The sequence below is a fragment of the Delphinapterus leucas genome, chromosome 6, assembly GCF_059928025.1.
Source record: "Delphinapterus leucas isolate spDelLeu-1000000601 "Yukka" chromosome 6, BTC_Dleu_Yukka2, whole genome shotgun sequence".
Lineage (NCBI taxonomy): Eukaryota > Metazoa > Chordata > Mammalia > Artiodactyla > Monodontidae > Delphinapterus > Delphinapterus leucas.
Window position 1 is genome coordinate 109,912,060 of NC_143134.1, and position 14,118 is coordinate 109,926,177.

The window sequence follows — 14,118 nt, forward strand, 5'->3', positions numbered from 1 at the left end:
TGTGAATGGCACAAAAGCATGGACCATTTCCTTCCAAATCTCATTTTTCTGGCATGCCTCATTCATCTACTAGGTGTTGAAGACATGTTTAATAATTTACTTTCTGGAAAATCTTGTGCTTGATAAATACCTGCTATGTGACCTCTCGCATGAAGAATTTCCAACCTAAATGCACACCGAATCCTCTCAAAATCTGAGGTCAAACAACTATGTTGGTGTGAAGTGCACATTAAGTGTTAAAGTTCGTATCAAAATATATGCTAATTCATACTAAAAACTGGAACATTACATTTGGAATTTCACTATGCAAAAAACAGGATATATCTTCCCCTCCACTCCCCCCTGCGCACACACACTGAAATAAGCTAGATAATTCTTTACTTCTTCTGCACTGAAGCCCTGTCCTTTCATCTTAAAATAAACTATAAGGGGGCGGGTATTCTCTTTGAGTCATATTATTACAGACTCTGGTGACCCCTGAGACAGTTTTTGTATTTTATCTACAAAAGCATTGACATGAGGAAAAAATGCACATTCTAGGACTGGAACCAGTGAATGGAAGGTACACAGAAGCTGGTAAAGGTACAGAGAGAACCATCTAATAATTAGATCTTTTTTATAACACAAGCTGGAATGAGCACTATTGCTCTCCCCCAGTGAAAGGGGAATTCAAGGAACGTGAAAGATAGATCTAATGAGCTTCCTGTTCCTGGAATGGTCCAGTTAGCAAACAAGGGTATCTCCCAAAGACAGTAAAGAGATGTGCACTGGGCAGACGTCGAGACCAGAAGAGTCCTATTTTCTCTCCCAACCCTGAAGTGTGTGGTCCTGTTTCTCTGCCAATTTGGAAATGAAGATTCGAAGCACCTCTAGCTAGTACCACCCTAGCGAAAAGATAAATGCAGAGTTCCTGGAGAACTGGTAAGAAATGGTATTTGCCCAAATCCTCTACAGAAGTGCTTTGAGTTTTCCTTCTTGCATCTCTCCTTTCAGTTTAAACCCCAAGTCCCAGACAAGGCTTCTCAGTTTTCAGCGATGCCCAAGAAGTGGCAGTGTTAGTGTATTTGTGTGTCTGTGTGTATGTGTGTGTATTGCGTTAAAGGACCTTTTTTTAGATACCTACTTGGGGAAGTCAGCCTGGCAGACCAATGCAATATTAAAACCTACCCTGTTTTATTTTGGTTATTGATTTTTCGTCAAACTAAAGTTTAATATGCAAAGCATTTCTAGGAAATCTGACATCATTTCTTTTTGGAGACGGTAGGTAAAAGGGGTTTCTTGATTAAAAGAAAAAGAACTATCAAAACCACCTGAGACTGAGAAACACTCGTCCCTTGGCAGTTTAGTTGGAGTAAACACAAAAGTGGCCAGCATGATTTAGACGGAGTCAGAAGGCAGGGCTCAAATCGCTATTCAGGCAGTAACCATGTGTAGCCAAGGGCATGCCATTTCTCTCTGAGGCTATTTCCCAAACTGAATCAGGGAGGTCACTAAGCTGATATCCAAGGTTCCTTACTGTTTTGAACACCCTGTGATTATGTGAATGCCTCTCCCTGCCAATCCCACCTATTGCCCAGCTTCGATTAGCTTCAGTTTATTCAGCGTGAAAGAAGCTATCTGGGTGAGACAGAATTGTCATTGCATCCCCACCCTTGTGTGCAAATGAATCAAAAGAACCACAAGGAATTAAGGATAAAGAGGAAAGAAATCATAACCGAAGAAATATCTTCTTTATCTATGTCCATTTCCTCCCACAAGGAAAAATGGCAGTGTCGGTTGTACTTTACATATATCTTTCTTTTTAGTGTTTAATCTTAGCACCTGCACAGCAGAGATCTTTACAGTTCATTGCATATGCTCTCTCTCATCTCCCCCCTCAATACAGCACCTGAGGCCTAAGAAGCAGCTCCCTCCAAGCTCCTCCCAAGGCTGAGACCCTTCTTCACGACAGAGTATAGAAATAACAAACATGCCCAACGGTTTTATACAGTCGCTAGAATGTTTTCGTTTCCAACGAATGAAGATTTTTCCTCCTTTCCTTTGAATATTAATTACATTTTACAAATTTGTGTTTGTTTTGCTTTTCTTGGTTCTATTCTGTTTGTACAACAAAAGGGAATGTCCGTGGCAAAGAGTCAGGTTAACAGAGCTTGGCTGTCATCTGGTCCGACTGTTTGAGGATCTCGGTGTTGTAGAGGTCCAGCGCGTGGTTCACCCTGATGATCTCGCTGTTGGTCAGTTTCAGGCGGTGTTTCAGCATACACGAGAACAAGTCCAGCTGGGGCTTCCCCGGGGCCACAGGGGGGGCCAGGCGATTGATTCGGTCCCGAATATCTAACAAGAGGAGCATCACAGACGAAGAGGAGTAGAACTGGCCGCCCTGCGTGTAGGACTGGTTGACCTGCTGCACGGCGCTGCGGAGGAGGTCGGCGTTGAACCTCAGGCTGTACCCGAACACCTGCACATCCGAGATCTTGATGTAGAACTGCCTCTTGGAGGGATCGGACAGGTCCACAGGGCCCTGGCCAGTCTCATTCCGCAGGAGGGTAGGTAGCCGAGTCCGACTACGTAGGTAGATGTGGACCGTCTCAAAAAACGTTTTCCACCGATTGCCCAGCAGGAGGGTCCAGTTGTAGCACTGGCTGTTCTGGAGACGGATCTTCTCCCAGCGCGGGTAGCCGAACTCCCCGAAGGGCATGTTCCAGCCCTCCGAGTGGCTCCCGCTGAAGGGGTTGACGTAGACGAAGAACATGGGGTCCAGGCTGCTGTTGCGCATCTGGCAGATGCGCATGGACATGCCGATCACCATGTGGATGAAGTCCATGCGGTTCTTGTTGCTCTTGAGAGTGAGGGACATGCGCTTGCGCCACCGGGGGTCAAAGAACGTGTCGAGACGGATCTCGTTGCTGATGAAGGTGGTGTGGACGTAGAGGCGCGAGTCCATCTTCTGCAACAGGTACTTTAGCTCCAGGTCCTGGAAGTCCAGGTCGGTCTCGAAGCTGATGAACTGCTCGCTCCGCTCCGAGTCCACATTCTGTGGTTCGCAGCGGCCTCGATATAGCTTGTAGCCCTTGTTGCAGGAGCCGCAGAGCGAGATGTTGGCCAGGCTGCACATGGCACAGCTGTTGTTCCCTCCGATGATGCAGGGGATGGGGCGCTGGCACAGCGTGGTGCTGCCGTGGCACACGCAGCTCCTCTGGCTCTCCAGGAAGGTTCCCCAAAACCCGTTCTCATTGCAGTAGAGAAGCGACTGGACCCTTGCAAGCCACTGCTGAATTGTCCTGAGGGGTAGAGGTGAGATGGAGAATGTTAACCATCATGGGTGGGCTTGTGGTTGTCCAGCTATTAATGCAAAGTGGGGTTATGCTTATCCAACTGCTAATGCAAAGTGGAGCTGCCCAAAGAATGAAAGGACTGGGTAGAACAGTTCTCATAGGAAGGGCACCTATGATAGTACTACAAGAACTACACTGTAGTTCCTGGTAATGCCACAGAGCAGCTACTCGACCTTGTACTCTACCCATCTAATGTTCAATGTCCTCATCTGTAAAGGGAAGGGGTTGGAGTGAATGTTCTTTGAAGCCCTTGCAGCTCTATAATTGTATGACTCATTCGTCCCGCGGAAGTTTGATTCAGAAAATTAAAGCGTATGAACTCAAAAACCCCTGCCGGATGACAACAGATTGTAAAAGATCGGCAATAAGAAGAATTTAGGGGGTTACTTCTTTTAACCTGCGCCAGGTGTTTCAACCCTCTTCACAGATTCCTCCCATGAGGTTATATAACATCCAAAGACTTCAACAAAAACAAATTATATTTTATATTACTCTGGAGATCAGGAAGTGCTTCCATATTTATGGTCTTATGTGATCCTCCTAGTGGCTTTTCAGAACGGTAAGAAAGATGTTATTTCCCCCATGTTTTCCAGAGCTCCAAACTCTCAGGTCAGTGAACTTTCCATCACAACATGTACCTCTAGGCCCCCCCTCTCCACGTTTATAAACAAACCCAAGCCTGTCCCCAGATTCCAGCCTCTGAAACATTCCAGTGAAGGTACATACTAGATCAGATAAGAAGCAACAGAAGAATAGGTAAAAAGATGTAAGACAGTCAGCTTAGTGGCCTCTCATCTTTCCTCATTTCTGTGCAAGTCCCCTCTTCCACGCTACAAATAATCCCTTACATGTGTCTAGCACTTTTTACCCTGCACAGGGTACATTCGCTCCCATTTCCTCACTTGAGCTTCACAACCACATCCCCAAAATAGCTTGGGACCTGAGGTCAGTCCGAGATCTCTTCAAATCCTGGCACCTCCACTCCTGAGCCAAGGGAATGCTGGTAGTTTCCTTCACCTTCCTAATCATTCCCCCCACACCCGGCTGTGGTGAGGGTGACATGATTGTTTTGTGAAGTCTTTGTCCCTAACTTGGTAGGTATTAGGGACTCCATAAAAGTTAGTTCTTGTTATTCCTGCCAAGAGACTCTCAGCTCCACTTTCTAGACATGGCAAGAGAAGCTCAGAGGTGAAATCATACAATGAGTGAGTAGAGGAATCTCCTGGCTCGTAGCTCTTCAAACAAGAGTCAAGGAAGCCTTTCTTAAGGCTCTCACGTGCTGTGGTGATGTTGACGACGATGATGACCGTGGCGGCAGTGGTTCCTGATCCGCATTTTTGAAAACTGGAAATGGAAGCCCTTTTGCATCGTACTGTGTCTGGTAGGAAGTGCTAGCGATCTACCTATTCTATCACTTCCACTGCCAAGCCACAACCACCAAGCCCAAGAACCATGAGGTAGGCAGTACTGCCTGATATTGAAAAGCACGTGCGCTGGCCCAAGCAGAACTGAGTTCGAGGCTCAGTTCTGTAACCAGGAACAAGATACTTCGTGTCTTTGAACCTCAGTATCCATATCTGAAAAGAGAATAATAAAGCCCATCTTAGGCAATGAGGGAGAGGACTGAATGAGACGGTGTATTTAAAGCATTGAGCACAGAGCCTGGCATAGACCAATTATTAAAAAGGTAATAAGAAGTACTCTCATCCCAGAGAATGAGCTCTTCCTTTGAAGGCATTGAGACACACTCTCAGGGATTTCACTGTCCCTCTGGGGTTGGAGGGAAACCGTTTGGTTACTTGGGACATTTGAAAATGGATACTGTTGAAACGGCTTCCCGGGATGCTGTGCTTTAAAGGAGGTGCTTATCAGCTGAGAGAAAGTGGAGGAATAATTAGAGCGCTCTTTGAAACAGCTCTGCCTTTTAACTCTACAGAACGATCCTGGCTTTGGCAATGAAACCTCCCTCATAACATTCAAAACACTGTATTGAAACCCCTGGTATTTTGGTCAGTTTCCCCTCCAGGCTCTAAGGCTGGAGAGAGGGGACCCCCCCTCCTTCCCTGAGCATCTAGCTCAGAGCCTGGCTCTAAATAAAGGTTTCCTGAATGAACAGACAAAAATTAATATTTTTCTTATTTATCACTTAAAAAACAAACAAACTCCTCTTCTCTCTCCCGAACTGCAGAATTAGTTTTCAATACCTTGCACCCGCACAGCTCCAGGCCTCCCCGGTCTCTGCTTCGTGGGACCAATCCCATTACAGCCTGGAGAACAGCAGCGGGCCCAGCCTTCAGGAGACGAAGCTGGAATGATAATGAGCCGTGCGGCTCCCAGCTCCCCAACCAGAACATCGACTGAATATCGGCTATGAGTCATCTGATCTTTTTGTGAGCCGCAGGGGCACGCCACACGTCTCTGATTGCGTGTGGTTCCATCTGACGAGAGCGTCATTTCAAAATGCCTCTTTCAAATGGCCCACACTTGCCCCGTCACTCCCTCTCCAAGTGACAGGACAGTACCCCATTTAGAGCTCCTCTGTTCCCATCTGCAAGGCATTCTATAACCCCGTAGAGCGCGCCCTTTCTCGTGTCTCATCATTGGGACCCTTTGTCAGGACCGCATCCCCCCACTCCTTGAATCAATGCCTCATTGTGGCTGAGCGCTCAGCATTCTCAGTGAGGGAAAGAGGAAGATGCAAGTTCCCGGTGAGGCTGCCACAAGCAAAGGGCCGAGTGGCCAATTAGGATTCCAGCCCCGTCGAGCAGGAGGGACTGGGGACAGAGGCCCTCTGAGGCGCAGCAGAGAGCTGCCTGGCACCTGCATCTCCTGACCCCAGAATAATCGTGAGGTTGTGGGCTGTATCAAAGAAGGCATTAATGATACTGCGAGAGGACTAAGAGGCGGGGCACGGGGAGGGGGGCTGGGAGCGCGAGGCCCAGGGAGAGGAGAAAGAGAGAATGGAGGAGAGAGGTGGGGACTGGGGAAGCGTGAGGAGAGAAGGAACGGCCTCAGTAATGGAGGTGGAGGGGGAAACAGGGAGCCCGACCCAGGTGAGCAGACGGGGGCTGTGGACGAGGAGGGCTGGAGAGGGGAAAGGTGACGGGATGAAATTAGTGTGGGCAGGATGGAAACGAAGACACTCAGCCAAGCCTTCATGCGTCGTAACTCCCAGAATCAGGGAACGTGGACCCCGGCTGGGCCACGGGAGGGCAAACCATCCTTTTCTGAAAGGGGGGTGGGGGTCAGACGGAGAGCAATGTTATTGGTGAGCCCCGATTCCCAAGGTCAGTGAACGTTCCTTAGATTTCAGTCCTTCATTTTGAAGAGAAGAGCAAAACCAGAAAAAACAAGCTCGTCCCAGATTTTTGCATGCTTGTCCTTAGCACAAGCAACTTGTGAGACTGAGGAGTCCACCTCAATCAGGGCAATCTCCTACACCTTCTCCATCTCCAGCCAGTGCTCTGGGTAGTAACTGCTGATATTCAGAAACCCTGCCACGCTGGAAGGCATGCAGCACCTTAAATCAGCCAAGGGAATCAATGGCTCACAACCACCGAGCGCTCACTGTATACCAGGCGTTGTGCCCGAGCTCTCCCAGAGCAGCATGGATAACTGTCCACAGCACAGGTGAAGAGAGTGAGGCCTTGACAAGTGGGATAACTTGTCTGACATCACAGAGTCAGTCCACATTCAAATACCAAGTTCCCTAACTGCAGCACCAGTGCACTTTCCGACGTACCACAACGTAAAATAACGACAAAGCCAGCAAGAAGGAGGAAGCAGGCCACAAGAAGAGAAATATATTGAAATAATGGAAAAATACTGAAACTTTGAATGTGTGAAGGGCCTATTATCACATTCCTTGCTTCCCCTGGACCTGCCAGGATCCCTCTCCTCCATTCACAGATAATTGGAACTCACCGACAAGTGCTCAGGGAGAGGCTGGGGACCAGGGGTAAGAGGGAACGCAATCTATAAATACCATTTCCCAGGCTAGCTGGTGACAGCCCACCTCAACTCTGGCAACAGAGGAGCGGCTTAATAGGCCAGCTCCAGAGAGATGGGGCGGGGGCAGTTTTCACAGAGGGCTGACACAGACCCACTGCAAGGCATTCAGTGTGTGGCAGTAAGGACCGCCATTTCAGATGCTTTTCTCTGTCCCTGGGGACCCAAAGCATCTTCTCTTTGCAGCCAAAGCTGAACTCCAATACATCCAAATCAGCATCTTTCTGCTGGATGGGATTTCAGTTCATTATGATGGGAGGGGCGGGGGGAGCAGGGGTGAGGGGAGAGCAGGAAGCTTCATTTTTATTCCTAAAGCTGGAAAACCCTGGGGCCTGGTAAGTAGGCTCCCACAGAGGTTATACATGAAGCTTCTTGGACCACAGAAGCAGAAAACCCTCAAGAAGAAGCCTTGGAAATATCCAGCCCATCTCCCTCATGTTTAGACCTGAACATTGAGATTTAGTTGCTTAGGTGAAGGATCAATGTTTCTTGAGTGCTTTCTATATCATGGCAGTCAGCCTTTATCCTTACATCAGCCCCATGAGATAGGACTCCTTTGAGAGGAGGAGAGGGCATGAAAGACCAGAGAGGGACTATGACTTTCCCATGGTCACACAGCATGGACGTAGATCAGAGCTCAGGATTTCTGGATCCAAACCTGTGTTCCCTCCATTCCCCGCTGTACTTTTCCTACACTCTCAAACCCAGGATGGTGGAGAAGCTAGGCTCCGGGCCATGGGGACACCTCTGCTGCTCCCCTGCAGGCTCTGTCTTTGCCTCAGCCAGGATTTTCTGGCGACCTGACAGGCCTCCTGGTGACACAGCTGGAGTCGCTCATCATTTGGAGGACAGAGGCTATGCCACCCAGGGCTTCCCATCAGTGCTTTCAACAGGGCACGCCTCCCTTTCGGAACCACCTGGTGGGAAGCCCAGGCTGGGATTCCTAATTCAAGCAAACTTCCTGCTGATTTTAATTGGAGGTTTTGCCCAAGACAGGAATGCAGTGCCAGGCCAGTGGCATTTTACGGAAGATCATAGGAATCGAGTGCCAAGGAGAAGGGGGGAACAGATTTAGGCTAAAATAGAAAACTATAATCCATAAGTCCCATTTGCCTACCAGAAGTGTTTATTTAAAAGGGAGAGGAGAGTTTAAGAAATGAAATCAGAGGTCTGAATCAATCATTCTTCTATTAATTCCGTAAGACTCTACAAATTGTGTACTCTATAGACCAGAGACTAGTACTAGACTGGGAAGACAAACAGTTGTTTTTAGGTTTCCGATGATGCACTGTTTAGGGGGTGTGCTGTGTATGACTCTGTTGTGTGTGTGTTACAGAAATAGTGCTGATAAAAGATGAATATATCAATGGCGTCAGAATGCTTGGGGCTCTACTGAAAGAAGCCTCGATTTATGGATGTGCTAGGGTAAATTATAACTGGCCATCAGACCCAGTCTGTGTTCATCATTTTCCCCAGATTCATATTTAGCTTTAATCATTCCCCTCCTTGAGTTTCTATCATTGACTTAATAGTTTGTTTTCCTTCCTTCTGTTAGTTCTTTACATAATGTCAGAGAGCCTCATGGAACAGCTCATAGCGATGGAAGAAAAAACCCAAAGAAGAATTTTGTGGTCCCTTGCCACGATGAAGATGCTTTCTGGTTTGGAACTGTGGAATGAAGGCAATAGGTCTTATTGGTGGAGGGCAGAGGCAGAGGGTAGAAGGGGGGAGGGGAAGAGCAGCAAAGAGAAAACCCGATGGAATCTTTAAAATTAGGTTGTCAGGAGTTTAACTGTGGAGGATTAGGAAACAATTTTTGCAAATTACATAGCTCTGTGTCTGGAAGGAGGTGACGGGCAACATCAGCTACATGTTCAAATTCAGCATTTTGCTTTGGGGCATGGATGTGCTGAGGGTAAGGAGGAAGGATCCAGAAGCTTCTTTAGGGCTGACAGAAATGCTAAAAGCGGCAGGAAGCTCCCAGGTGGAGAGCTGCCAGAGAGTTTTATTCTTCCTGGGCGGAAATCAGGCAGGAGAATGACATACAGACCAAAGGTGAGAGAGTGAGAAGGGGGCTAACCAGGTGTAACGGACCTCACCCTGAAGCACAGTGATGGTCATCTAGATCAATGATCTGGGCAGTGACGGGGGGTGGGGGGGGCGGTGAGCCAGTTACTAGACATGGGAGTCAGTTAAGGAAATGCTGGATCTGCTCTACCCCTACTTTGTTGTGGATATTTGACCTTGGATAAATCACTTCACCTCTTTGATCCTCAGTTTCTTTATCTGTCAAATGGGAAAGGTAACACCTACCTTACACTTTATCTTCAGAACAAGAATCAGATACGTGAAGCTCCTGGGAGGTTTGCAGTGAAAGGAAGCTATCTGTGACTGACCATTAACTATAATTATTACTGAGGGCAAAGGAAAACTGTGTTTTATATTCCTCTCAGGTAAAAATACTCCTCTCAGTTACTACAACAGCCCAGTTGATTATAGCTTAATGTCCTCGTCTCCCTATCACTCACCCTCCACAGTTCTAATGAACGCTGTCACCATGATGCTTGAAGAAAGAGCTAGATGTGGGCTTTGGAGTCAGAAAAGATGGGGTATTGAATCATAGCTCCTCTCATTACTTAACCTTGAGCTAATTGCTTGTCCTTTCTAAGCTTCAGTTTCCTCAACTACAGAATGGAATAATAATACATTACTTGCAGGATTGTTTTGAAGATCAGATAAGATAATGTATGTAGAGCTTCTAACATAGGTAGGTACACATTGTCTCTCATGAAAACAAACTATTGTGCTCCTCTTGAGCTCCCAAAGAAAATGGTCCCTTTGAAATAAGTATAGATTTAAAAATCCAGGGAAAGAATTCAATAAATATTGTTGGGTCCATTGAATATTGATATTAAAACAGCAACAACAACAAAATCTCTCATTGATACTTAATCTCTTCTATACCCCAGAATCATTAACAGATGGATTGCAGATCTAAATGTGAAAAGTAAAATAATAACATCAACAAAACACCTTTTAGAAGAAAACACAGAGGAGCATCCTTATGACATTGGAGTAGTCAAAGATTTCTTAACACAGCTCACCATAAAGGGAAAAAACATGTTGATTAATAGGGATATATTAGGATTAAAACACATGAATCAAAAGATACCATTCAAAGAGTGAAAAGACAACCCTTAGTTAGAAGATATATTTGCAATAGCTTTACCCAAAGACTATATTTATAGTACATAAATAACTCCTACACTGGCTGGATGCTGGGCTAGTCAAAGGCGTTTCATGCTGCCTGAGTTTGCCACTCCTTCCTGGGTCTCTTTAAAGCAGAGTAGATGCAATTATCACAATTTATATTTTTCTTCAGAAGGTTCTCACTAAACTGTTTAATAAATGTGATTTGTCCCAGAAGAAAAAAAAAAAAAACACCAAACAGGAAAGTCGGCAACTGATAAGGATGATATGAACGCGCATGTCGTAAAAGAGGATATTCAGTAGGCTAACGAGCACATGAAACTCCCCGTCATGAGTCATCAGGACGCACCAATTAAAACTGCGATGGGATACTTCTGCAGCACGATGGCTGAAATAAAAATAAAAAGGATGAGAAACACTAAGTATGGGCAAGGATGTGGAACAATCAAAACTCTTCTATGCTACCTGCAAGAGAGCTCATTCGTTCAGCAAGTTTGGGAAAGTGGAATTAACTACTGAAGTATCTGTAAAGCTGAGCAATCCCATCCCTAGTAGATACCCAACAAAAATGCACACAGAAGTTCACTCAAAGACGTGTGGAAGACAGCAGCACTCTGTCACAGCCCCAACCTGAAGACTGTGCAAATGACCACCGCAGTAGAATGGATGTCTAGAAACACAGTGGAATACTCTTGAGAATGAATGTGCCAAAACCACACAAAACAATATGAAGGAATCTCACAGAAGAATGAAAGGTGAAAAAAGCCAGATACCAAAGGGTCCACACTGCACAAAGAGAGGAAAAACTGAGCTACAGTGTGTGTAGCCGTGAGAGGCATAATTCCCTGGGAGAGAAGGCTGATGGTATCAGAAGAGGACACAGTGGGTTTCTGCACTGCTGATAACGCCCTGTTCTTTGATCTAAGCGCTGGTTACATGTGGGAATTCATTCTGTGAAAATTCATCTTGCTGTATACTTAACGATATTTTCACTTGCTATATATCTCTAACACTTCCATAAAACATTTACCCCAAAAAATCGTCCTTTAAAACAACCAGAAAAACACTATTAAGGCAGCAATATGTTACATTTTTATATCACTTTTAAACTTTCTAAAGCTCTTCTGTTTGGTTCTCTGATTTAGATCTTCACGACTTTTCTGTGTCATAGGTTGGGTTGAGGGGTATCAAGGATTTTTAAGGATATGAAAAACTGGGCTCAGGGCTCAGGTGACGTGACTTCCTGAAGGTCACCAGTGAGCTGTCACATCACTAAGATTACAACTCACCCGGATGTGAGTTTGTTGGTCGATTTGGAGGGTGGAGGTGGGTAGGAGCATAGGGAAATGGTGCTAAAGAGGATAAAGAGCTACAGAAATTGTAAGAAATTAGTTCTATTTCTGACTCAATCCTCTAAGCCTCTAGATTCTTTTCTGAACAAGAAGCCACTTCTGAGCCCCAGGGAAGGAAAAAAACCCCTGAAAATCTAAAAACAACAAAAAGGGTCTGGAGATACTTATTTTCTTGCCTTAACGTCAACCAAGGGAGTCAATTCCCTACTTGCTACAAATATACAATGACAAACAGGCATGGGCATGGAGACATCCCTGGTAGCGCTGAGTTGAACAAACCCTGCATATCACTCATGGTGAAGCTCAGCTGCCGACACGCAACTCCCTGCCCCTCACCCTGATTGTGCATCCTTGGGTTGCCATGGGGTTAGGCCTTACTGCCTTCTTAACCTCCGTAAACAGAAAAGAAATGCACAAGATATTCTTAGTGAAAAGCTTCATTGCTCCATGGTTAGGAGGGTACTTCTAGGCTTCTGTGACTGACAGCAGGCTGCCCCGAGCTAGCCTAGGGTTATCTGTTGGCTTGTACCTCTTCCTCAATAGGACAATTTAGTACACACTCAGAATAGGTCCTTGCCACGACTTTGCCACCTCCTCCCAGGGTGCATGCACGTGCGCGCGCACACACACACACACACACACACACATATCAGTAGGTGAGGGACTGTCAAAGTAGCAATTAACTCTGGTAGGTGGAGCTGTCTGTGTGTTTAGTGTGGCAGATTTTCAGAATTCTGGAGTGGAATGATGCCTAGACAAGGCTTAGTCCACGGGAAACAGAGAGCTTATGTGACTTGCCTGGGGTCACACAAATAGTACCTGGAAAGCCAGAGGCAGAATCTTTCCCTTGAGGAAGGAAGGACCCTGCACACAGCCACAAATGTAGACCGTTCATCTTTCCCCAACCTCTCCCAAGGGGACCGACAGCCTTTTACCTGGGTGACTGTGCATTGGGGGAAAGGAAATATTCATACTTTTCAAGGATTACTGGACACTGGCTTTGAACTGACAGTATTTCTAGGAGACACAAAATGTCACTGCGGTCTACTATTCAGCATAGGTGTTTATGGGGGGTCAGGGGATCAATGGGACTTTGGTTCAGGTTCTTCTCACAGTGGGTCTGATGGTTATTTCCGCATTCCAGAGTGCACGCTTGAGATTAATCCATAATTGGAATACTCTGCAACTGGCAGAAACCCCTTCCTTCCCACTTCTGGCATCCCCACCAAATAACAGAACTTATATTATGGAATAGTCTCTCCCTTTAACCAGCTTCCAAGAAAACAAAACAAGACAATAAGAACAACAACAAAACATGTACCTAGGCCGAAGCATGCTGCAAGGGGCATAAACCATACGATAAATCCGCTAAAACAAACTTTGTCTTGATTGACAAAGGTTCAAAAGGGCAATTTTGTATTACAAGATATTTCTTCATAAGGTCTCTGAAGAGTGCGCGAACCTCTGTACTAAAATGTATCACAATGGAAAAATAAGCAAACGACAAACCCACAATGTACGGCGGGTGGCCACGGATCCTTTGACACTCCTCCCATAGACAGGAGATCTCTGTTCCCCTCCCTTGAATCTGGGCAGATTCCACCACTCCTATGGCCAGTACAGTTAAGGCAGAAGTGATTCGCTTAGCTTATGGACCCAGCAGCAGCCTCTACTTCTTGTCTCTTGGAAAACTCCCCCTAGAGCTCTGAGGCCACTTATAAGCAGGCTGACCACCTGCTGGAGAGACCACATGAAGAGACCCTGAAGAGAGAGCTGCCCAGCTGAGCCCAGCCTTTTGCTCACCTCTGCTAAGGAACCAGGTATGCGAGTGAAGCTCTCTTAGAACCTCCAGCTCAGCCCAGCTGCCACCTAAATACCAACGAGTGACTTTGCGTAACCTCACGTGGAACCGAAGAATTGCCCAGCCAATTCGGGCACAAATTTCCGACTCACAGATCATGAGCATAATATAATGATTGGCGCTTTAAGGCCCTAAATTTGGGTCAATTTGTTAAACAGCAATAGATATTCAAACTACTATATACCATGAGCCCCCAGAGAGAACTCAGGATCTCTCTTCCTCCTTCCATTACTACAAAGCTATGTAACTGTACCAGGCAGAACTTGAAAAATGTCCTCCCTCCCCAAGATTCCAGGCTCTAACCCCCAGGACCTGTGGATGTGGTGAGATATCACTCCCAAGACTTGTGTCC

At 46.2% G+C, this 14,118-nt stretch overlaps 1 protein-coding gene and 1 long non-coding RNA gene across 5 annotated transcripts in view; one reads left to right on the top strand and one right to left on the bottom strand.

Moving 5' to 3' along the window:
* The window catches only part of LOC111177276 (uncharacterized), a 178,200-nt gene extending 170,600 nt beyond the window's left edge, over positions 1-7,600 (top strand). For 2 of the 4 annotated variants that reach the window (XR_016393629.1, XR_016393630.1), the window contains exon 5: positions 1,886-7,600. This is a non-coding gene — a long non-coding RNA (uncharacterized LOC111177276). The remainder of the gene's footprint in view (positions 1-1,885) is intronic. The other 2 variants (XR_016393628.1, XR_002645270.3) reach the window with 1 other exon arrangement.
* The window catches only part of BRINP1 (BMP/retinoic acid inducible neural specific 1), a 128,814-nt gene continuing 115,145 nt past the window's right edge, over positions 450-14,118 (bottom strand). Inside the window, exon 7 of the mRNA XM_022578901.2 lies at positions 450-3,281. Coding sequence (XP_022434609.1) covers positions 2,141-3,281 — 1,141 coding nt within the window. The 3' untranslated portion in view covers positions 450-2,140. The remainder of the gene's footprint in view (positions 3,282-14,118) is intronic.